This window comes from Saccostrea echinata, unplaced genomic scaffold (assembly GCF_033153115.1).
Source record: "Saccostrea echinata isolate AGI-Se365-2 ecotype Australia unplaced genomic scaffold, CSIRO_AGI_Sech_v1 ptg000057l, whole genome shotgun sequence".
NCBI classification, from domain to species: domain Eukaryota; kingdom Metazoa; phylum Mollusca; class Bivalvia; order Ostreida; family Ostreidae; genus Saccostrea; species Saccostrea echinata.
The window spans coordinates 6,344,180-6,370,944 of NW_026889806.1; the positions used below are offsets into that span (position 1 = coordinate 6,344,180).

The 26,765-nt window shown below is 33.6% G+C and overlaps 1 protein-coding gene across 3 annotated transcripts; it reads right to left on the minus strand.

Moving 5' to 3' along the window:
* Positions 1–1,578: 1,578 nt before the first annotated feature.
* On the minus strand, positions 1,579–26,765 carry LOC133174377 (CD63 antigen-like). Of its 3 annotated transcripts, none has more exons than XM_061309494.1 (9): positions 26,699–26,765; positions 21,043–21,196; positions 20,844–20,918; positions 20,042–20,272; positions 16,543–16,617; positions 15,777–15,890; positions 13,928–14,128; positions 12,994–13,089; positions 1,579–2,119 (listed from the first exon to the last, which is right to left on the minus strand). In XM_061309494.1, exons 3-9 carry the CDS (start codon positions 20,907–20,909, stop codon positions 2,060–2,062), a joined length of 843 nt encoding a protein of 280 aa, XP_061165478.1. In that variant the 5' UTR covers positions 20,910–20,918; positions 21,043–21,196; positions 26,699–26,765; the 3' UTR covers positions 1,579–2,059. The 3 variants fall into 3 exon arrangements, with proteins under 3 accessions (XP_061165478.1, XP_061165479.1, XP_061165480.1); XM_061309495.1 differs by having other exon boundaries at positions 21,039–21,196; XM_061309496.1 differs by lacking the exon at positions 20,042–20,272.

Here is a 26,765-nt window from a genome sequence, read left to right on the forward strand (position 1 = left end):
AAGTTTTTTATGCCCTCCCATGAATATGGCCGAAGCATATAGTGCTTGTCATGTCCGACTTCAATCAAACTTCATATGCTGATACATACTGATGTAAGCTTTTCAGCTGCATCAACCTTTTTGACCTTGACCACACTTTTCTTAAATTAGTGTCTAGATCAGTTTTAAATAAACAATTCAAGATATATTTATCAAACTTCATATGCTGATACATACTACTGAGAGCTATCAATTGCATCAACTTTTTTGACCTTGACTTTTTATTTGACCTTGACCTCACTTTTTTTAAATTAGTGTTTATTTACGTTTTAATACGTTTAAATGAACCATTTATTATATTTTTATCAAACTTCATAATTATGCTAATAGTAAATACATACTGATGTAAGCTTTTAAAATGCATCAACATTTTGACCTCAACCTTTCCTTTGACCTTGACCTCTCTTAAGTAAGCGTTAAGTTCAGTTTTAAATAAATCATTCAAGATATTTTTATCAAACCTAATATGCTAATATGTATTAATGAGAGCTATTCAACTGCATCAGAAACTTTTCACCTTGCACTTTCCTGTGACCTTGACCTCCCTTCTCTTTAATTTGTATTTTGCTCAGTTTTAAAGAAACAATCTAAGATATTTTTATGTAAGTATGCACTTATACATAATTTGATGAGAATTTATCATCTATATCCAATTTTTTTAGACTTTAGTTTCAATTTTAAAGAAACTGTTCAAGATATTCTCATCAAACTTCATACACTCATACAAATTTTCATGTTGCATTAGTAATATACATTCGGCGGGGCATTTATGTCCTATGGACATATTTCTAGTTTTTAAATCATGACCTCCAAGGATAGGGTCAGGCCACAATAAGGGATCAAAGTTTTATATAAGAATAAAAAGAAAAATTCTTCAAAATTCTTCTTTTCAAGAACAACAAAAGCATGATTAAAATGGAAACATTCCCAAGAAGTGTAGAATTAAGTTTGTACAAATGATGACCCCATGGGTTAGGGAGGGGCCATTTTTTCCTGCCCCTATTTGCCATCCACATGGAAATGCAGATTTTGAAACCATTTTACACATCCACAGGAAAAAACCAATCATCTTCCAAATGTTCATGATTTTAGCTAATGTATAAAATATAAGGGAAGTTCTGGGAACCAGGGTGTTTAAACATGTTAAATTTTTTTTTTAAAATTGACCCCCATTTGACCCCCAGGGTGAAAATAAAAATTCCGAAACCTTACTGTAAATCTATAGGACACCCCCAAAAGATGATTAGGCTACTGTGTAAAATGTAAGAGGAGTTCAGGGAACCAGGGGCTTTTTGCATAAAAAACGTCATTTTTCAACCCCCATTTGACCCAAAGGTGAAAATGAAAATTCCGAAACCTTACTGCACATCTACATGACACCACCAACCATCTCCCAAAAGATGATTAGGCTACTGTGTAAAATGTAAGAAGAGTTTGAGAAAGAAGAGTGTGACAGACGGACGGACGGACGGACAGACATGAGTAACAACAACATACCCGAACTTTCTTTTGAAAGTGCGGGTATAAATATACAGAATATTATATTCTAAATTATTTAATATTATACAATATTACAGAAGTTAATAGTAAATCTGCGCAAAATGACACTTGTTACATTGTAAAAGACATTTCATGGCGATTTGAGAATGGGTAGCAATAACACACAAATTATTAGTAAAAACAGTAAGATCCTTTGCACTCGTTGTTTTTTATGAAGGTTAACAAGAGATGAAAGAAAAAAAGTTTGTCCGTTTGGACAGTGTATACTTTCAGGGTTATTTCTGGTGGAAAAAGAAAATAACTCTGATGTAGCGATGAAATGACGGAAATGATGGAAGTTTAACAACTCACCAGTACTCATCTGACTAATTTACAGAGTAGTTATTTTGTATATCTGCATAATATGCTCTTGATAACATTTTGATTCATTTTCCTGAATTTTTATATTCCTTCTACGTAGTTACATATAGAAATAAATTGTCAACATTTTTCCAACAGACTTTGTAGATACTGTCATCAATTATCCTCTATCCTTACTGGATTGTTTGCACAGAACAATTGCAGATATCACAGAAAGGACCTGAAAAATACAAAATATGTATCAAAACAGTAGGTCAAGCACTTTCATAAAGGTTAGTACAAAGAATTTTAAAATTGATCGGAAAAAAAGTATGGAAATCATATACGAGGATTTTCCATCGGGTTCGAGGACATTGAAAATTTTATCAAACCGAATGATCCTAGATATACTTTTTGAACATAAAATATTTGTAATGATTATCCAAGTCAGAATAGTTTGGTATTTCTTATATCTTCATATTTTTATAGGTCGCAGATAATCCGCCCGGCCTAGGGTTTAAATAAACTTTTAAATAAAGTTTTCGGATTAAAATGATTTTTTTTTTCAAGCAAAAGCTAAATAAATATAGAGCGGTTGTTGTCAACTGATGATATTTGTACCATTGCCTAATGGACAAATTTTGAAAATATGATGAAAAATCGCAAGAAATTTGATTTGACAGTGTTCAATCATTGAACCATGTTCTACTAAATGTTTGAAACGACGTCAAAGATAAACTAATAATACAAACAACTGGAAATAATTAGAATACATCTAGATCATTGATTTGAAGTTTGTATATATGGTTTTTCAATGGTATGTACAATTTCAAGGACACAACTGGAAGTAGAAAAACTACTGTTATTTCATGAAAGTAAAGTATTCCTATTTCTGACGCTGTTATAAATCTAGTGCGACGTCGAACTGGACTGTGCAGCCCATGTATGTGGAGTATTCGATATATAATCAACATAAACTGCCATTAGACTGTGTTGTATCTAGATCAACAACAAAGTCTTTCCGCCTCCGTCTTGGGCCAGTCTTGTCAGCCATCCCCCTGAGTGTTGCATGGTTCATATCTTATTCCCAACTGTCCTTCCCCATGCTGTTCATGGTCTTTCTCTCATTCACTTTTCATTTGAAGTCCAGTGGAGTGTTATTGATTGAGGTTCTCTTCGAAGCACATGCACTCTCCGTCCCATCTACTCCCTGAAATGAATGACCCATGTCCTCCTGTCACCATCTCCTAAGCAGTTCTTTATTAGAGATCTTTTCTGTCCAGAATATTTTGAGGATTTACAAATAAATGTATTGTGGAATGAGAATAACTTAGTAAATCGACTTCAGACATACCCCAGCATTCGGATCCATGCATGTAAGAGTGTAGATATGGTAGCACTGATATATCTTAAGCTTGGTGTTGGTGCCAAATAGCGCCAAACTCCAGATATTGCCCTTGTTCCCGAAAACTTTCTTAGTTTGCTGCAAATGTTTTCTCTTTTGTCACCATCAGGTTTGATGTTGCTGCCTAGGTAGGTGTAGAACGTTTAGGGCCATTGTTTCCGTCTTCCTGGTGTTGATTCTTAATCCCACCTCTTGTTCATAGCTTTTTAGTCTCTCTGTCTTTTTCTGCATGTGCCTGTAGGTATCTGACAGCAGTCCAAACTTTCCTCAAAGTCTATGTCTTCTAGTGTTGCTCAAAGGGTCCAGCGGATTCTTCTTTCTCTGTTGTTCTTCTCATGACCCAATCGGTGACCAAGATGAAGAAAACTGCTGACATTACACAGCCTTTTCTGACACCAGATTTGACATCAAGGGAGTTAACACTACTGGTGCATCTGAAGTTGTTGTAAAAGCGCTTGATCAAATGCACCAGCTTTGATGGAATGCCATAGTGCCGTAAGGTGTCCCATAGACTCTTTCTGTGTATGCTGTCGAATGCCTTCTTAAGTCTACAAAATTCACATACAGTTGTCTCTACCACTCTGGGCACTGCTCAGTGAGGTTACGGAGTGTGAAGATCTGATCAGTGCATCGTCGTCCCTTCTTAAAGTCAGCCTATTCTTTCCTCATTGACCTGTCCATAGCTCCTGATATTCGTTTTTATTATATGATTGAATAATACCTTTCTCTCTGATTGGCTGAAATCCAACACTGTTGAAAAAAATACTACGTTATATTCACCTGCATGTGACCTTTCAGGTGAATATAAGGATTTCTTTTCTCCAAATTAGACAAAAAATTTGGAAAATTCCAAATTGATACAAATACTTATTTCACTTGCATCTGACGTCCACTCTTATGAACATAACATTGAGGCACATAGATTCTTGGGTGATGGGTTGGTGTGGAGTAGGGGGAGGTTGCAGGGGGGCTTGCCCCTCCCCACCTTTTGAGAAAATTTAATTTAAAGTTTAAGGATAAAACTTTCAATGAAAGCCCACTCTACTCGTTTATGGACCTATATTAACCTATCAAATAAATTTTGAGTTGGGAGAATTCTTTTCTTTTGGAGGGGGAGGGGATGGAGAAAATTTGTTTTCAGGTAACTTGTCAATTTCTTTCCCTATAATGCACCGTTTTTCAAAATCAATCCTATATATGTGCCTGACATTTATTGTTTCTACATTACACCTAAACTAGAATTTGTTTGTTTGTTTGTATGTTGTTTAACGTCCCTCTCGAGAATTTTTCACTCATATGGAGACGCCACCACTTGCCGGTGGAGAGCTGCAAATTTTGTCCTATACTCGGCACTTACGGCCATTGAGCAGTGAGGGATCTTTTTCGTGCCAGCACCTACTGCGACACGGGACCTCGGTTTATACGGTCTCATCCGAAGGACCGGTCTCCACGTCCCACAGTGGGATTCGAACCCGCGACGTAAGGATCAGCTCCTTACTTCGCGACTCTAGAGCAGACGCTCTAACCACTGCGCCACGCGGGCGACCCTAAACTAGAATTAAAAATTCTAGTTTAGGGTGATGATTTTAACCCCGTTTCTCGCATTATGTTTGACTAATACTTCAGTAAATGTAAACAAGTAAGATATCATGGATTGCTTAATGAGTGAGTGTCATTTAATCATTGAATCATATAAAAAAAGCAAATATTGCTCTTTTTCGGTGACGTAGTACAGTTAACGTGCGCAATAGAAATATTGTCAATTTTTTATGTTTTTTTTTTTTTTTTTTTTTTTCAGGATGGCGATTTTTTTTAGTACTTTACTAATATCGGACAAATGTAATTATGATTATTAACTACATATTGAGGACGATTAGATTCTCTACTTTAATTTGTCACGTGATGTGGCAGTCACGTGATTTTAGGATATATACTTGCAGTATTGAGGTCAATGATAAATTTCAATAGTGCAAGAAGTTTAATTTTTAGTTTCAACACCCATTGTATTTTGTGAAAAGTGCTCCGATCCTATATAGTTTCTACTATTTCAGTGTTAAAATCATATATGTATGAAGGTATACTGAATTTTTTTGCTGGTCATCTTCAGTAAATATAGAAATAATTAATTCAGTTTCAAGATTTCAACAGGATCGCAGTACTTTTTAAATAGCTTAAAACTTCTAGAGTTTATGATTAAAAACTTGTCACAATCTATTGAGGGTATGCACTTGCACTAGATCGATTTATTAAGACCCTTATGTTATCCTCCAGTGTACCTGCATACAAATATACGGCTGTATCCGTTAATTAGAAAATACAACCGTAAATAGATGAACAAAATTATAAAAAGGACATTGCATTCAAATTAATGGCCTCTTAAACATCTACAAATAATATTTAATTAAATTATGAAATACATGTTATCTTTGTGGATGCATTACTTGATCCGGCTCTCACTGCATACAAACTGCGTCAATTTTTACAGAATGATGTCATATCGACAAGTGCAGTGTGATCAGTGACTTGTTTAAACCTTGCTCTGTTTGATTTAACTAACGACAAAAAACCCATGTTATAGTAAGTTTTGATGTAGTTTAATTATCTCCTACAGTTTAAAATCTCAAATCACTGATAGTTTCGTGTGATGTCATAGTTAATATTTCCCGTAAAAATTAGGCCCCGCCTCCGTTTTGTAGCATTAATTGTGCCGCGCAATACCATGATTTAGCCACCTTCGAAGTACAATATTCACCTCGCCCTTCGGGCTCGGTGAATATTGTACTCCCCAAGTGTCTATTTCATCGTATTGACCTTAAAAACAAGAAATAATTGTATAATATTAATGACGCTCGTAAATTATCACATATTTTAGGTATTTTAAAAATTGACTCAGTTACATTCTTGATATAAATATCATTGCAAACACATAGCAGTATAGCTTAGTAAAAAACATTAGTAGACTACTTGTTTATAAAGCAGTAAAAAATCTTTCCACCTGCATTAAATTTTATTCATCATTTCTATTATTCTCTACAAATACATATCATGAAAAAGAAATCAGAAAAGGAATAATGACTAAAATTTCTAAGGAAAACCAAGTGTCTTTAACCTTTGATCTTGATATAATTGTCAAGGGTTACATTGCTATTTATCCCATGTCTTTACGATGAATCGTTTGAAAAAAAAATTAAACGTAATCTAGAATAACTTTCAAGGGCAAATTTAAGAAACTGATGAATCATTTTGCAATAAATAGATTTAAAGGGCATCTTAACTAGTAGATGACACGAGTGAAGGTTTGGTTTTGGTTTTGTTACAGTTTACCGTTTCGGGGGAGTTTTATGGAGAAAGAGGAAATAATTACTTCAAAAATGGTGATGCTAAGGGGGTAAGATAGAAAATTTAAATATTTCCAAATGGACACGTCTGTTTCATATTCGAATGTTTTATTGACAAATGAAACATCCAACTTACAACTCAATTGCATAACAACCAAGATGATTTCAACTTTTCCATAGTTCCTTATTTTTGTAGTAAAACCCCGCTATCACCTGCATATGGTGTTAACATATCCCGACTTATTCGATTCTCAAGAGCATGCTCCGTTTGCTATCAGTTTTTTAACTTTGGTAGGTTACTGACAAGTAAGTTGAGGTTACATTGATTTTAATATTATCAAAGTCAGCACTTTGTAAATTCTACGAGGTTGTTCGGAAAGTTCGTGGACAGCCGTCATAATTTTTTTTACTTACCGTCATATCATATCCAAATTTGGAAGAAATATTTCAACAGTAAATTCTAATGATGTGTATTACAAAATTTTAAAATATCGCGGTTTATTTCAAACTTATTTAGACTTTAAAATTGCGAAAATCGGATCTCGGAGCAGGTCAAAATTTTGCATGTGTGTGTACATGGTACAAGTTGTATTTGAATGATAGACTACTCAGCTAAGACGATGGTGATCTGAGAGAAAACGGATTATCTGTAAAAATCTTATCAAAAACATTGAAAAGTTAATAACGTCATGCTAAGAGTTTTGCGCTTCACAGATGCTGATCTTGTGAAAGCACACTTATGCAGTGAAAAAAATATAACATTGACAAACAAAATGATGCTACTGGAACAATTGTTAGCAAAATAGATTTCAAGTGATAGAGAAACGTTTTTAATGAGTGCACAGGTATTGGGCAATATCGTGTGAAATGTATAGGGATAGCATTTTTGAGAACCTCATGTTGGTATGTTTTTGTCGTTACAGTGTTGTTGAGTTTCCTCCGTGCTTACAGAAAGTGTTGAGTTTAAAATTGAATAACATGAATTCTATTAAATCAAATGGAATGAAACTTCACACTTAAACAAAATAAATATTTTTACATATGATAATGTGCTCATTTTAAATTTCTTGAAAATGGTATAACGAAGATTGGCATAGTCCATGAACTTTCGGAACAACCCTCGTATGGTCGTTATAATGACACTGTTAGCAAATACAGGGTGTTTCAACAAACATATCCCGAATTTCGATGTCTATATTTTTGCACAATAATAAAATTTTTACAAAGAAATATATGGAGATAACGAACAATATTCAAGCTCAAAAGTCCATTATGCAATACAAAATAGGAGCAGAGCAAACACGGACCTCCAAACATCAGAGGTGGGATCAGGTGTCATGGAGGAGTGAGCATCCCCTGCCAACCGGTCACACCCGCCGTGTGCTCTTTGTCATGATCGGGAAATAACGGAAAAATCCGTCGACAATTCAGTGTGTAAATAATGGCCTAACAATAAGTATGAAAAACGTCAGTCAGCATTTGACTCAATGATAAATTGTATTTGCTGACAAGGTCATTGTATCGACCAAAGAACTTACGAAATGATGACTTTAAACGAGACTGCTGATATTCTTGTTTCATCAACTTATTTGTCAATAATTTACCTCGTTTTAGAAATTGTACATACGTAGAGCATGCTCTTGCGTATCGAATCAACTGAGAGATATATACCCCGTATGCAGGTGATGAAGGTATATTGCTGCATAAGTAAGGGAAGTTGACGATTGAAAAGTTAAAGTCATCACGTTTATCATAAAGCTTGATTGTTATATTACCATTAACGTCTTTTTCAAGTAAAATATCCAAATATGAAACAGATGTGTCAGACTCTGTGGTATCTGTTATCTCAAGTTCACCAGTATATATCGAATCGACATAAGAATGAAAATAGCCATTGTTGATTGACAATACGTCGTCGATATATCTAAATGTCGAGTTAAACGCCACAGCAAGTGTTTTCTTCTTTTCACGTACAAGATTTTGGACAAATTCTGCTTCATATGAATACAAAAAAAAGGTCTGCTAATAACGGGGCGCAATTGGTACCCATAGGTATTCCAATAGATTGTTGGAAGACCTGGTCTCCAAAAACCACATAGATATTGTCAATCAGAAACTCAAGCATCTTTTTAATGTCAACTTCAGAGTACTTGTGTGTACAGTCAGAATGTTTTTAACAAAATAATTTTGCAAATGACCAATGACAAGGTAAGTATATTTACGAGTTCCATTTTTATTGAAAAAAGCAGCTGTCAATGATATCAAGAAGCTGGACTTTAATTTATCGTGGGGAATGGTTGTGTATAAAGTTGAAAAGTCGTAAGTTTTTAAGCTGTTGATTTTGGTAAAATCTTGTGATTTCAAATTTTCCAAAAGTTCCTTGGAATTTTTAAGTGTCCACATCTGATTTACACCACTTCTCGAATATATTGTTGCACAGTACTCTTGAAGTTTCTCCTTCACCACTGTTAATATCTTAATGAGGAGTAAAGATAGAGGCTTGGTTGAACATTTACTGGAACCCGCTATGTATCTTTGTTTGTAAGGATTTTTATGAAGTTTCGGAATCCAATATAAATATGGTAATTCGAATTCATTTTGGTTGTTTGGAATATTAAAAATATTCAAAACTGACTTATGATTTTGAAGAATTTCTTCCTTAGAAAGGGAACTATGAGTATAAGTTGGATTACCACTTGTAGAATTAAATCCAAGTTCCTCTGAAATACATTTAATATAATGAGCCTTACAAACAAAGACAATGTTGTTACCTGCTTTGTCAGCAGGGACCAGTACGTACTGATCATGTAATCTATCTAATTCTTTTTTTCACTTCTCGATTATTGAATACAGAAGGATACATGGTTTTAATATTGCCTCTCAATTTTTTAATGCGCGATTTTAACATACATCTGATATATTTAATCCATTCTGACAAAGTGTCAAGGTCTTCTTTTTCATGTCTGGCCCATCGCCTGGCGTAGTCCTCTACAGAATCCATGATATTTATGAAATTCTTACGCCAGTTGAAGGATCTGGGTTTCCTAAATTTAGGACCTTTTAAAATTAGTGATCTAAGGTCCTCATTATTAACTATATTTACGTCACCAGTAATAACGTGTCCAGCAGGACTATAGTTATAGGGCGAAGAAGAACATGAACACGATGGAGGATTATGTTTCAGATATTCGATATCCACGCCCTGTAAAGTTTTCTTGTAATTAAAAAGTTTGGAAGCAATAGTCGATGTATATTTGTAGGAAATACAAGGTGTAGTCTTTAACTTGAAATATGGTGGAATACAAGACTGGACCCTTTTGTGATTAAGAATATTACTTATATTAACCGCGTAAATTCCTTTGTTGGCATATTGAAGTTTAAGGAAAAAACGGATTGTTTTAGCTGCATTTTCTTCAGTAAAACGCGGGGGTTTAAAAAGCCTATGATTGGCAATATCCATAACTACAGATCCGAGCCTATATTCTGGTGTCGAGGAATCAAAAAATGGACTTTCCTTGACCTTTTCAAGAAGACTATTTAAAAGTTTCAAAGGGACAGAGTAAAGTTTGGTGCGAATATGATGTAGACCTAACTGTTGATTTACGTAAGGTAGTAATGAATCAAAAGAGACATCGTGTATTAAAGGTTTATTGTAAGACCGATGCCCATGAGTACGCTTACGTCTCTGTGTATGGTTAAAACGTCCCATCACATTTACATTGCTACACTGTGGACTGGAAAGATTTCCAACACTATCGACATTGTCATTACATCCATTGGGAAAGGCTGTCCCTAGCTTTCTTATCTAAAATTCTTCTCGTTGTCTACGGAAAGGTGTACTCAGTAATGGACTGTTTGTGTGGTGGTAAATCTTTTCCAGAATTCTAACTTTCATTGACAAAATAGTATGATTAGGTAAATTAAAATGTTTGTATAAAAGTTGCTGACCCCCATTATTTATCTGAAATCTATGACCTGATGTTCTTTTATTGAGTGATCCCTTGGTTTCACCAACATAAACAAGTCCACAAAGATTACATTCTATTCCGTAGACAACATTAGAAGATTTGCAGTTCAGATTTTCCCAAGTTTTGGTACAGAAGCTCTGTCCAGTAAGATTACTGGTGAAAGAAGTGTTAGTTATCAAAATGTCATAGGTTTTACAGTTTTTCGCAGAACATTTTGAAATAGAAGACATGGGATCGGAAAAGGAGTCTTCAAATATATCTCTAATAGAAACTTTACATTCTTTCAATTGTTTGTATGAACTATTGGTTTTATACCAAAACTGGGAATCTGAAGACTGTACATATGACATATGTTTAATATCCCTGAGGATTATCCGAGGGGCACCGAATGAACTCCTTGAGTCTGTGTCCCTTATAGACTCAAAAGAGTGACGCCTTTTTATACTGGGCGACGCGTCTGCCAGTATCATTTCGTTATTCTGTGTACTCATGAATGAATAGGTACCGAACGACAAGTATCCTTGGGGACAGACTGTCCACCAGCAGAGATACATGTTCGGTGGTTAAAATAAAATATATGGAGATAACGAACAGTTTTCAAGCTCAAAAGTTCATTATACAATACAAAATAGGAGCAGAGCAAACACGGACCTCCAAACATCAGAGGTGGGATCAGGTGCCATGTAAAAAATAACCTTGAATTGAAAACTGCTGCTGATGTTCAAAAATTATATCTGCTTTTTATAGCATATTTTCCTGCTATATAATTGTGATTATATCTGTTTTTATAGCATATTTTCCTGCTATATAATTGTGATATAATCAATATAAGATAACGTCATTTTATTTTATCCATTGAAGTTTTGATTGTATCTTCAAAAATCAGGTAGTCAGGGGTTTTTTTCCCAAAAATGGATCATGGATGTTTTTGAACTAAACAATACAAGCAGAAAATCTCCAAAATCACTAAATTCTAGTGCATAAGATTTTGAAAAAAGAAGTACTCATATGAAAATCATCTTTCTAAGGAGCAGATTTTTTGAATGATGTAAAAATATATACCATACAGGACTTCAAAGACAAAATGACGATGCTAACTTTAAAACATTGCGGCTTTTTCGAACACAAAAAAAATAACCTTGAATTGAAAACTGCTGCTGATGTTCAAACTTTAAAAATACCTGTCTTAAAAAGATAATTGATTCAGCATTACTTCAAATTTCATATTGATAAATTTGCTTGGTTATGTGGTTTTCATTTTTGCAAAATTTTTCTTACATTAATACTGTGTAACTTTATATTGAATTCGCAAAGTCGGGACATGTTTGCTGAAACACCCTGTATAACCTATCATTCGGTCATATTTTGCCTGACTTGTTTCACACAAATTGTCAGACTTTTGTTTTTACACTGAATTTAACTACAGAATGTTCCGTGTACTTGATCAATAGATAGGACTGACGGCGGGTGTTACTGCATGGGATTGCTTACTCCTCCCACTTGGCACCTACTCCCACCTCTGGAATTTCCCTTGGGCCCGTGCATGAACTCTCCTCACAGATTTGTAGTTTATAAAATTTTTGAGACCGATCTCTATTCGTGATCTTCACCTTTTTGATTAAGCATTAACTACTAAATAGAATATCTGAAAGACAAAATATATATAAAAGGAGATAAAATTTCTCATAATCGAAAACCTTTATCTTTAACGTTATCTTCAAGGTCAACCGTTCAAGACTTACCTCAATTCTCCACAATTTATTGTTTTCAGATATTTCGATTATTTGTAATTATTAATTTTTTTAGGGAGAAATAACTCATTAAAGGAGTTGATATTTTTTATTGGCAGAAAAATAGACAAAAAATCTCAGTTAGCGGAGGACATTTGTTACGGCTTTGAGGAGTAGCGAAAGTAATGTTTTTCATGTGAGGGGCAATGTGTACAAAGGGTATTAGGTCATTGTAAAAAAAAGTTTGTTCAATTGTTTCATTTTGATTTCAGTAGAGCTTTGTTGATTTAATTATGACTACCTTATCTGATTACCGTAGAGGTGTGTGTAAAATGTTAGCTCTTTTCAAAAGGAGTATTATAAGTAACGGGTTAGGTCAGAGTGGTCATTTTAGGGAAGGGTAACAATTAACGGGTGTTTTGTTCTCACGTTTTGTCATGAAACTAACAGGATAGGTCGTAAAGGTTGTATAAACAATCCATATATTTGACAATTTGGTCGTGATAAAAGAATTACAATTTGTCAACGAACATCATGGACAACTCTCGTATACATATTCAATACCCAAATGATATTCTTTGTAATATAACTATGCGAAGATTATTTTTTCTTCCATTTTTCCAGTATTGATTGGAAGCTGAACTTATTTGAGTATTCCTTTGATAATTCATTACCTCAACAAGGAAAATAGTGATCCCAACTCCAAGAATACTACGAGCATTGGACGTTATATTTTGCTCCAACAGATCGACAATAACTTTGTAGCATCCCTATAAGAAAGAAGATGTTTAGAAATTAATTATATGAATATAAGGGTTTAAGGGGAACATTTATACATAGGACCAAAGCTGTTATTACGTTTTTTACCATATGCGTGGAATTGCAATAAGCAAAATGAAATATATGGAGATAACGAACAGTATTCAAGCTCAAAAGTCCATTAAACAATACAAAATAGGAGCAGAGCAAACACGGACCTTCAAACCTCAGAGGTGGGATCCCTTGTAAACACATTGAAAAACACACATTAATTAGATTGTTTTCTTTTCATGAACATTTCAAACTGTTAAAATTATATAAATGCCAATATTGAGTCAGAAATGTAATTTTTAAAGGGATACAGAAAGTATGTAATACATATACATTAATATCCGTTTATAAAAAAAAAATCACAGGACCTCGATTTTTGCTTACTTACAACCCATTTCTTTTTAGATCCGATTAATAAGTAGCACACGGCGGGTGTGACAGGGGATGCTCACTCCTCCATGGCATCTGATCCCACCTCTGATGTTTTAGAGGTCCGTGTTTGCTCTGCTCCATAATTTGTATTTTTAAATGGACTTTTGAGCTTGAATACTGTTCGTTATCTCCATATATTTCATCTGTATAAAGAATTAAGTGAAAAGTATTGTTCAAGGTTTTTAAATGATCAATAATAAGTGAGTTGTTTTTTTTTTTTTTTTTTTTGGGGGGGGGGGGGGGGGGTAGCGAGTTCTTTATAGGTATAGCTTCTTCAAGTAAGTACTTGAAACTTGAATGAGAATAGTACCATTGTTTTATATGATCTAAGATTTTCTTTAAAATGGTACTTGATGAGAATATTACCTTTGTGTTATACGTTCCAGGATTCAAATTGTAGAAACATGATGATGGTGCAGATGTGTAATTAGTTTCAGTGACTCCCACACAGCAAGCCTTAGGAATCTCAGCATTGGTAAGCTGACATTCTCCGCTAGTGGTGCACCAAGGGGTATTGTCAAAATCATTTGTAGTTGACGTCACATTACCAACTGCACAACAGTCCAACTACAAACATTCAAACAACAAGAGACCTATGGGCCACATCTTTCACCTAGGCAAATTGGCTAGGAAAAAGCAAAAATCAGTTCAGTATTGAAACTTTCACGGGGGCAAACTTTAAATTTAAACTTCCTCAGGATGCTTACATATCAATTGAACTAATCATGACTTTGCTGTTCTTGAGCAGAAAATTTTTTAAAGATTTTTTCCTTTATAAGCCTATGTAAATTACTGATTGCTCATTATGGCCCCACCTACCCACCCTAAATTTGAACAACTTTGAATCTTCACTACCTGAGGATCTTTTATAATATTATGACTAATCATGGCTTTGCTGTTCTTGAGCAGAAATTTTTTTACGATGAATCCTATATATTCTTATGTAAAACTTTTAAAAACGGTGCCCCCTTAACTCCCTGGGGGGTCATAATTGTGAACAAACTTGATTCATCAATACCTAAGCTTGCTTCTGTATAAATATGACTAGTGGTGACTTAGATGTTCTTGAGAAATAGATTTTTAAAGATGTTTCTTATATATTCCTATGTAAAAGTTTGACACACCCTACCCCCGGTGGTCATGATTCGAACAAACTTGAATCTACACTACTTGAGGATTCTTCTTTATTAATAAGACTAATTATGGCTAAGTTGTTCTTGAGAAGAAAAATATTTAAAGATATTTTCTATATATTCCTATGTAAAACTTTGGCCCCCTGTTGTGTCTGTGCCCATCCCCTAAGGGTCATGATTTGAATAAGCTTGAATCTACATTACCTGAAGATACTTCTATAATAATATGACTAATCATATCTTTGCTGTTCTCGAGAAGATTTTTAAAGACATTTTCTATATATTCCTATGTAAACCTTCCACCCACTCTTGTGGCCCGGCCCCACCCCCGAGGGTTCTGATATGAACAATTTCAATCTAGAGTATGTAATAAAGCTTTCACATAAGTTTCATCTGTTCTTGCCCAGTGGTTCTTGAGAATAAGATTTTTAAAGGATGCCACCAAATTTTCAGAATTCTTAATTATCTCCCCTTAAAAGAGGGAGTGGCACTTCCTGTGAACAGACTTAAATCCCCTTTGCCTATGAATGCTTTGTTTGCAAGTTTGGTTTCCATTGGCCCAGTGGTTCCTGAGAAGAAGTCGAAAATGTGAGAAGTTTACAGACAACACACGACAGTCGACAGACGGACGCCGGGCAATCTTTGATCAGAAAAGCTCAGGTGAGCTAAAAAGATATTTTTAATCCAATAAGGACGTTTATACCTACAACGTCTTTATCGGTAGCTATCTTAAAAATCGGCTATAGTGTTTACCGGCCATACTGCTGGGATTAGCGATTGGTATTGCAAAGTTAAGTACTTGTTTATTTGCCAAAGTCATAAACTGTATTTTTTATTGTTAGATTTCCATTCCAAATTAACAGAAAGATCTTTTTTTTTTTGTCATTCTTAAATAGCATTATTTTGGTTCAAAATTCTCCTCTCATATATAGTTTTCCAAAATATGAAAGACAGAAACAGACTAAAATCAAACAAATGTTGTTTTTTTTTTTGTTTTTTTTTTTTTCAAAAAAAGGTTCATGCTCTTTTGATCTATGTTATGTTGAAACTGTAAGAGAAATGAAAACATAAAATATACAAACAGATATAAATATCATATTCCATCCGTTGGATATGTCATTACCACTGCTCACTGAATCACTCACAAAGTTTTTATGGAGAGAATCAAGTAACTGATTTTGGAGATTTGACTCAATCTGAAAAAAGTTTAAATCATTCAGTAAAGTTATTATAAAGGACAAGATCAAAAAATCACTGTCTGATTAAAAAACTAAATTCATATAATTTTCATTAACTTCCCTCCTATCCCACTTTATAATTAGCTTCGATATCCTTGGTTAAGTACTGAAAAGTATGATCAAAAAGAAAAACTGTAAATACAAGTTACATAACATGTATAATGCATTTTGGAGCCTTTTCCCGAAGTCCCCCCCCCCCTACCTCTGTCTATTTGAACTTGGTTTTTATCAGAAATTGATCTTTTGATCTTGCCCCTAAATGAATTTAATATAGTTTTCTGACAAATAGTTGTAGTTTGTTGCATTTTTGATATTTTCGTAAAAAAAATTGCTTTGACTCAAACTTTCTTACTTCAAAAGCATAACTTAAATTGGTGGAACAAAAATCATTTCTAAAAAAAAATTATTATATTAATGTATTCATATTTTTTTTTCTTATTTTATTATTTTTTGCTATTATATCAAAGATACTGCTTTTACTATGTGCATCGTTAGAAAAACATTTCAGAAATTCATTTCAGAATTTTTTGTTTAAACCGCATTAATCCTAAGAAAACGTTCATACTTTATTTTTTTTTCTTTAAAAGACTCTTATTAAGCATTGACTTACATCATTCTTCATTGTAAACCACAGAGCAATAGCCACTACCTTTATAACCAATAATACCAATACTAAAACCGCATACTGTAATGTAAGAAATAATTTATGCTTCAATTAAGTAAACCTCAGAACTGTATTTTTGAAAGTTATCGAATAGTTCACACTTTAATTTCATAAAAAATCATAATTATGCAAAAAGGTATACTATAATTTTTAAGTAATGTAATTAATATTTTATAAAGCTAATATCAAATCTGCGTTACGTGCATTAAAAAAAAGTTCACTCTTTGATATTCTCATCCACTGAATAATATCCTCTTTTATTTCTTAAGAATACCACAGTCGTTTATCAATCAAAAAACGTCACTTGTATAGATTTCTTGAACAAAGGCTCTTCCATAATGAAACATTGGAATACATATCAATATTATTATACTTAACTTAATTAATTATACTTTATATTATTATTTATAAAGATACAAATAAAAACAATTAAATGTCATTCTTTGTTTGTTAGTATGGGAATAAACGTTGCAGCTATTGCAGAAAAAATTACATAACCCGCGTAAGCGGCTCAATTACATTAGAAGAAATATGCTTCATATTTTATCAAATTAAGTACCTTTTTCATTAATACAATTAATTATTAATATAATTAAACATACAAGGAGGAAAATTGATAAAACGCAATATCAAAACTGAATTCTGCTGTTAAGAATGAAAATGCAATGCTTTTTTACGTATTTGGATTAGAATTTAAAGGTCAATAGTTTATTGTTATTCAAAAACGATGTAAATGACTTTCAACATAAAATTTGCGAAGTATACAAAAATGCATGTTTAAATTCAAAAGCATAATAATCAGAATGTTTAAGGCTTTATACACGTTATAGAATCATCAAGTCCATAATCAATACAAAATAGGAGCAGAGCAAACACGGACCTCCAAACAACAGAGGTGGGATCAGGTGTCATGGAGGAGAGAGCATCCCCTGCCAACGGGTCACACCCGCCGTGTGCTCTTTGTCATGATCAGGAAACAACGGAAAAATCCGTCGACAATTCAGTGTGCAAACAATGGCTTAACAATTAGTATGGAGAACGTCAGTCAGCATTTGACTCAATGGTAAATTGTATTTGCTGACAAGGTCATTGTATCGACCATACAACTTACGAAATGATGACTTTAAACGAGACTGCTGATATTCTTGTTTCATCAACTTGTTTGTCAAAAATTTAGAAATTGTACATACGTAGATCATGCTCTTGCGTATCGAATCAACTGAGAGATTTAAACCCCATATGCAGGTGATGAAGGTATATTATTGCATAAGTAAGGGAAGTTGACGATTGAAAAGTTAAAGTCATCACGTTTATCATAAAGCTTGATTGTTAGATTGCCATTAACGTCTTTTTCAAGTAAAATATCCAAATATGAAACAGATGTGTCAGACTCTGTGGTATCTTTTATCTCAAGCTCAACGGGATATATCGTATCGACGTAAGAATGGAAATAAATATTGATAATTGACAATACGTTGTCGACAGCAAGTGTTTTCTTCTTTTCACATATAAGATTTTGGACATATTCTGCTTCATATGGATACAAAAATATGTCTGCTAATAACGGGGCGCAATTGGTACCCATGGGAATTCCAACAGATTGTTGGAAGACCTGTTCTCCAAAAACCACATAGATATTGTCAATCAGAAACTCAAGCATCTTTTTAATGTCAACTTAAGGGTACTTGTGTGTACAATCAGAATGTTTTTTAACAAAATAATTTTGCAAATAACCAATGAAAAGGTAAGTAAATCTAGGAGTTCCATTTTTATTGAAAAAAGCAGCTGTCAATGATATCAAAAAGCCCGGACTTTAATTTATCGTGGGGATTCGTTGTGTATTAAGTTGAAATGCCGTAAGTTTTTAAGCTGTTGATTTTGGTAAAATCTTGTGATTTCAAATTTTCCAAAAGTTCCTTGAAATTTGTATTCAAGCTCAAAAGTCCATAAAACATTACAAAATAGGAGCAGAGCAAACAGTCCTGATAATCCCCATATATATATTGATGTCACATTTGTACATAAAGATCGTGATCTAATAGAATTGTTGTACGAGGGTTGTTTGGAAAGTTTGTGGACTATGCCAATCTTCGTTCTACTATCTTCAAGAAATTTTAAATGAGCACATTATCATAAGTAAAAATATTTATTTTGTTCAAGTGTGAAATTTTATTCCATATGATTTAATAGAATTCAATGTATTCAATTTTAAAATCATAACGTTTTGTAACCAGGGAGCAAACTCAACAACACTGTAACGTCAAAAACATACCAAAATGAGGTTCTCAAAAAACTATCCCTATACATTTCACACTGTATTGTCCAATACCAGTGCACTCAGTAAAATCGTTTCTCTATCACTTGAAATCTATTTTGTTAACAATTGTTCCAGTAGCATCATTTTGTTTGTCAATGTTATATTTTTTCACTGCACAAGTGTGCTTTCACAAGATCAGCATCTGTGAAGCGCCAAACTCCTAGCATCATGACGTTACTAACTTTTCAATGTTTCTGATAAGGCTTTTATAGATAATCCGTTTTCTCACAGATCACCATCGTCTAAGCTGAGTAGTCTTTCATTCAAATACCGCTCTGAATGATAAATTTTCACACATGCATGGCTCGCTTTTGACATATTTCCTACTTCCTCCGGCATCTTCAAAGCTTTTTTCTTGAGATTTCCAGAGTACAACACAAAATTGTATGGTTAACTGCTCCGTGACGTTCTACGACGTCATCTTTTTGCCTTTTTCAATGAGACTTCGTATCTTCTGAAACTGATTTCTTTTCAACGAAGCAAAATATTAATTCACAATTTGGAATCAAAAACGATGAAACAATTCTGAATTTGAACGTGTAGATTTTTTCCGTTTTTTGTGTCATGTTACAGAAGATAAGACTTCAGACATTACTCAGTGTCTTGATTGTAAATTACAAAATTCTGACCTGCTCTGTGATCCGATTTTCGCATTTTTAAAGTCTAAATGAGTTTGAAATAAACCATGATATTTTAATTTTTCTTAATACACATCATTTGAGTTTGCTGTTGAAATACTCTTCAAAATTTTGATATAGTATGACGTTAGGTAATGAAGTTATGACGGAACTTTCCGAATAACCCTCGTATATTTGTTGTCTTCATGACATAGCTTTATAGAAATAGCCTTACTTACTACATCATGGAAATAAAGTTTTGTCAAATTTAATAAATGGCACAGTTTATGGTTTAGTCCCTTCTTAAAACCACAAGATGGCTATGTAAATTGAATTCCCCAAATCTTATACTTCATTACGAAAAACATGTAAGATTGGCAAAAACTATTTCATGGTTTTAATCGTTTTAGGAAAATCCATTATTTTTCAGTTTACGATAAACAAACGACAGAGAACTAACTGATTCAAAATAGTATTTGTTAAAACTTTAAATTGTTTTAGTATTACTCACAATCACTAGCAATACTTTATTTTGCTTGCAAGCGCCACATAATCCGAGAGCAGATACCAATAGAATGAATACTCCAGCGACGATAAATAAGATTGACAAGTTGTCAGCTATATTTCCTAAACCAAAATCTCTGGTTTTTACACTGTTAAGGACTGTTTTTGTTTCATCTTTAATTGACGACACATTAGATTTCATGATGGCGCCAATTACTAATACACCTATTCCAAGCATCTGAAAAGTACATATTTGATAATTTATTTTACACTTACACACATTCTAGAAATTCTTCTCTACTCTTATTCAAATATCAAGTGTTTGATTTTTTGCACCGCCAATTCATTTTCAAAAAGAGAAATTGTTTACGATAAAGGCATGATAACGTTAAATTCAAGCATATTAAAGAAATATATTATTAAAAACAAATGTTCATAGATTTTTCATACATATCTACATGTTACACATTTTCAAATATAATGGAAGAAACTTAAATTTGAAAATCATACCATGCACGCCATAATGAATTTCAGCTTGGAAGAGGACTCAAAATGAATATAAAAAATCGTGACAAGCAAACAAAGAATTTAATCAAATTCATAGTAATTTTTGAGTGTGTCGACTGTAAATTGGCTTTGTTCACTAGTGGTGGCCTATAGTGAATACCGACAAAATTATTGAGGAACCACATGTGTAAATTAGTGTGTTTTCCTTAGTAAGTATATATTGCCAAAATAAATTGGGGCAAGCAACCCCACTCTCCTCCGTTCTCAAGAGCCTGCCTTGAGCCACCACTCTTCATACTTACCAAAAACACAGCATTGATGCATATCAATAAAAGTTTGGCTAGCTTCCCTCCACATTCAAGAGGCATGTCTACAGTCTGATAATAAAAAAATTAAAAGACTTCATTTTTCTAGAATGTCAATGCTCTCTATATTGTTGGGAAAAGAAAGTTAGAGAAAGTTTTGGGAGGCCATAAAAAGTTTGCCTTACTACGTACTTACTACAGTTATAAAGCCTGTCACAGAAAGGCTGACTTAGCCATAGTTGTACTGAGTTGTCTGTGTTAGTTGTCCTGGCTGTTTTCCTCAGTGTCCGTCCTTAATATATCTACTACAGTGAGTTTAGTGGTTGAAAGGTTTCCATAAATTGTCCGTCCTGAATAATATAATAAAAGTATATGAGTGAGCCGACTGGGTGTTACATCCTAAACCATCTGCCTCTGATTGTTTAAGGGATTATAAAGCAATAAGTTAGAATTAACTTAGATAGGGTTAAGTTGAATCTGTTTTCAGATTTTGACACACCTCCAATTCGTTTGTATGAATTTTTTTTTTTTTTTTTTAAAAAACTCAAACTCTGAGATTGCGATGGCACAAACCTGGTATTTGGAGGAAATCATTACGCAAAATGACGTGTTTGTACATGCGGTTGTATTTAAGACGAAAAGCATTTATACTTATTTGTGAAATCGCGAAAATCTTGTATGCATACACTGATTCCGGATTAAATGAAAATTTGTTTTCTGTGAAAAAAAATATATTCAGAGCAGGGATTTACTGTATATAACACTCCGAATAACTACATACGAGTCTTAACGAGAGGGATCTTGTATGATTATTAGTCGGCTTTTGGACTTGTTCACGGGCTTGTATTCTTTAAAGAGTTTTTGAATCGATCGCTGTTCGTTGACATCACCTTTTGCATCTATGATATATCTATGCAATAATATAACTAGTTTTGGTGTCGCTGCCTGAAAATATTTATCCATGTATGTATCCTAACTGTTCCTATGTAAAACCTGTACATACCCCCCCCCCCTTCTTGAGCCTTATCTTAGACTTTCGGGCCAATTCAAAACGATATGTCGATATTATATGCCTTAAATATTATAAATGCTATTGATTTTCATGAATGTATTTTCCTTGAATCCTAAGTAAATTCGTAACGTTTCGCTGAGTCCCATTCTTAAGTGTATTGGCTTTAGGAATGTGTGACTGTACAAATTGTCTTTCTGTACACATTGTCGTCGGCGACAATATCTACTACCCTCACTGTACATAATGTCGTCCTTCAGCGACCATTTTTTTAATTTGTGCAGTCCAGCAGTCAGTGTTGGAACTAATTGTAACCAGCGGCAATATTTACATTATTTTGAAGCCTGTGGCAATATGTACCGATGGACGACAATATGCACAGTGAAGGAAGATTCAGATGGTCGCCGGTGACAATATGTACTGAATGAAAATATTTATCGTCACAATCATGCTGCATGAAATAGCCTACGAGACAAGTTGTGAGATTTACACACCAATTCCCTTTAAAAAAAAACTACAAAAAGAATCCTTATGCAACTTTAACTGAGCGACAAAAATATGAGCAGTGTGGCAACGCACTTTGAAAAAAACTAGTTATAATTGTAACGGGACCGTTACAGATGTTCCCCAAACGATCCCCAACTCCCTTTTGGTGTCTAATTTCCTGTAAGCTTCATTAAATAAGGCAATCACGTGTATTGCCGTTTTACGCATTACACATGCGCGCATATGCATGCATGTGCAGGATAACCATGTCATCTCGCCTATACTATAAATTCATCTTAATTCTAAGTATTAATACATTCCATAAAAAAAATATAAAAGTTACGGATATATCAAGTATTTTGGTCATTTAAGTATTGCACGCGCGCGCACGTGCATACATGTTTATTATGACCATGTCATCTTGTCTACACTATCAATATATTCTATAAACAGAGTATCAAAGAATTTCATCAAAAAGTATAAATTTACGACTATATCAAGTATATTGGTCATTTTACGCTTTGCAAGCGCGTGCACGTGCATGCATGCATACCTTAAGGCATTCCTCCTTTAATGAAATTTTAGAAAGAAATTATGCACTGAGTCTTCCCTAGAATCGGAAATCAATCTACAATGTCAGCATTGAAGAAACAATTCTTATTAATGGCTGCTTAAAAAAAATGCACACTGGATTTTTATAGCTTTCTGAATGTTTTAAAGCATATGTATAGTCATCCAGCTTAGTTCAGAAAAAACGTGTAAAACTGGCTAAAATTTTCAGTAAATACATGAATTTCCTAGCTTTTCAGTAATTACATGTATTTCCTAAAACGGCCAGTAAATACATGTATTTACTGAATGGTTTAGGAAATACATGAAATAAACAATATATATATATATATATATATATATATATATATATATATATATATATATATATATATATATAAAGGAATCCCGAGAGTTATTTCACGGAATAAAAGTTGAGGAAAAGTTGAGGAAAAATCATGATATGGATTAATCAAAATGTTAATTGTTAGTTATGCGGGGATAATCAATGCCCATGACCGGTGTGTTTATCAGACAACTAGAGTTACCTATTTTAAGAGACATATAACGATAAATACAGGTCTTTATCTACACTTTTAAATTTTCGATTTGTGGTTATTAGATAATAAAATGGCATTAAAGTAGTGCTCGTAATTGCTGATTAACTACGTAGTATATACTTAAGGACATTGGCAAGGTTCCTGGTTATTGTATAGAATTTTTCAAGAACTTTTGGGTAGGTTTAAATGTACTAAAAAGGCTATATTCTGGATCGTTTTACCTACTAATCCAGCATTCTTTTTTAGATTTTGTCAAATTAGTGTTTTTACAATTCTTAATGCATTTCCTATGTAAAATGTTGATAAAAGGGACCTACATAAATTTTCACCATAATATTTCTTCAAAACCCATTTATTTCATACAGTTTTTGTATTGTATACATTATTGTAACTTCATTTCCTATGACTTCTAGATATTTTGGTTGAAAATGTATATATAGAAAAAAGACATGGACATACCGGCACCGATCATCATTTTTGAGTTGCGTCCCTTAACAGCTAAAATTGGTCAAGTGACTGGTTGATTGTTTTTATCATGTAATTGACTGAATTGATTGAAATACATTGTCGTAAAAATATTGGCATGGATTTATTTTTAACTTTTATTCGTAATTACTAAATGCTGATTCCTTCACACGAGCTAAGAACTGTTCTCAGTCGGCATGGTCGACCTACCTTTCAGCATATGTCACATCTTTGCCCTTCCCAGCATACTGAGCATAACTATGGTAAATGACGACCTGTTTGCTCTTTGTCCCTGAATACAATGTACAACAAAGCCATTACTACTTTTCTTTCTTGCTGTATAGAAGATTCTACCCGTTGAAGGAAGTACACGTGCTTTTGTTTACCTCTATAACATACGCTTTACTGGTTTTCACCGCTTAGAGAATTCTACACGGGAGATCACTCTCAATCACTATTTTACAAGTGAAAAAACCCATGTATTAAACCTTTTTTCTCCGGAAAGCCCTGACTTGCCAATGTCCTTAATAGTAGCCTCATATCCCTTACCCACAACCATATCCACCCCTCAAAAATGATTTTATTTAAAACTACTTCAATTTTTTTCTAGATTTAATAAAAACGTAAATATAGGGAACCTTTTAAAGTTATTTCCCCTATACAGTACTCATTTTTAAGGTGGTTCTCTATAGAGAAATATTTATAAAGATTTTTTTCCAATATATTTGTAGTATGATCGAGTTTGTTTACATTTATCTATTTTGTACCCATCCTATCCATAGGGGTCAGGATTATATTAAAGATGTAAAGATAAATTGACAGCCAGTTAGGAGATGCTTGTATAGTAAGCCTTAATGTGGACCTGGTGTTCTTGGGAAGATCTTTAGGGATATTTCTTGTCTACTACATATATTCTTTGGTTATCTACTATTGCGTCACCAGCATCATGAAGATATGTTTGGAAACTACTGCATTTAATAAGCCAACCTCAACATTAGATATTTAAGTTGATCTTGAAAATATTTTAAAATGCAACCGCTTTTAAAATTTATATTTTTTTATGAGGAGAGGCCCTCGTACTTGTATCATGTAAGTGCAATTTCATATTTTTTTTTTAATGATTATATTCAGACCTTTAAATGTATTTTTAGCACTGTACAATTGAAGGCGTCGTAATAAGTTGCAACTGATAAAAATCTCTTTCAAAACAAAAAATTATCATTTCATTTTTTTATTATCACTTTTTTAAATAAAACAATATTATGATTTCTACGTAAAAACTTTAGAACAAAAGCATCGTTTGGAATTGATTTTGATTTTCAAGTACACAGTCCATTTATAATCTGATATATCTGCATTGTTCATACTGTTTAACCACTCTATCTATAAAAACATACTTCCTCCATAATTAAAGCTTCATATTCGGTCTGTGGTTAGCAAAGATAAAAGGTCTGTTTTGATGATCAAGGTGACGAGTATACCTCATTGACCCGTCATGATCAAAGTCATAAATTAAAGATTTAGTATAAAAAGTATAGTTTCAAAACGTCAGATGGCGCCGATAATTTACTCTTATGCTTCTTATAACCAGAAACTGTCAGAGTGTATTCTTTATCATCTGGAGACAAAGCATGTTTCATCCATCATGTAAATTTTTAGTGCAATTGAGCTTGTTTACACAAAAAAAAATGTTATTATTGATGTTCCGAGAAACATGCGTATAAGCGTTGGAAATATGAAAATGGTGAATATATAAACATTGATTGATCTCCAGAAGTCTACAAAAACAAATCTGTGATAGACATTGTCACAGAGCTATCCCCCAAATTAATTAAATGTAAATAAATGAGAGAGTTAGAAGGTCTGATAAGGTTGCAGGTGCACGACGCAGGCGTTGTAGCCCTGTTTCCCAGGGGTGTCATTTTAGCTAGTTAGAGAGAAAGAGAGTTGAGCAAGCATGAATTTATAATTTGTTAGTGTGTCAGTTCTGTTGTCGTTTGTTTATTATGTTTGATACAATTCTGAGAGATGAAAGTGAGCGTTAGGTTGATTTGTGTGAGAAACTGGGGAGTAAGAGATTTGGTATGGCCATGTCCTGAGAACATGTGAGAAAAGATTGGAGAATGAGTTTGGAAGTCGATGAGAATGGATGTATCTTTTAATTGTGAACTTTTTGTATTACTATAATTATATTGCGTGTGTTGTAAATATGTAAATAAACTATGTAAATAAAAACAATCGTAATTATTAATCAGTGCCAGTGACAGGGGAGGACCCCCGTCACAACATAAAGACGGACCCCTGGAAATTCCAATGCCAGTACAATGCTTACTCCTCTCATCTCTATATTTCACGGCACAACTGGCCGATGTAGGGCTGCAGATTTAGACTTGTACTCGGCACTTTCAGCCTTTCAGCAGTGAGAGATATCTTTTCGTGCCAGCACCTATTGCAGTATGGGACCTCTGTTTACAGTGTCTAATCCGAAGGACCGATGTTCACGTTCCTAAATGGGATTGGAATACTCGACGTAAGGATTGACTCCTTACTCTGCGACTCTAGATCAAACTCTCTTACCAGTGAGCCATGCTGATAGATAAAAAATGAAAAGGAAGTATTTCTCAAGCGTAAACAAAAGACTATTATTATCATTCTTTTGTCTTTCCCAAAACAACATACTTCACTTTTAAATCTTCTTTCTGTGCCTTTATCGATAAAGTAATTTGAAATTATAAATACTTTTTCTAGTACTTACATCCATTTCTTTTGAACATCAGACTTACGTTTCTAAATAGAATAAAAGGTCCTTTTCATTTTCACAAGCTTGCATCATTCGTAACTACTCGGCCA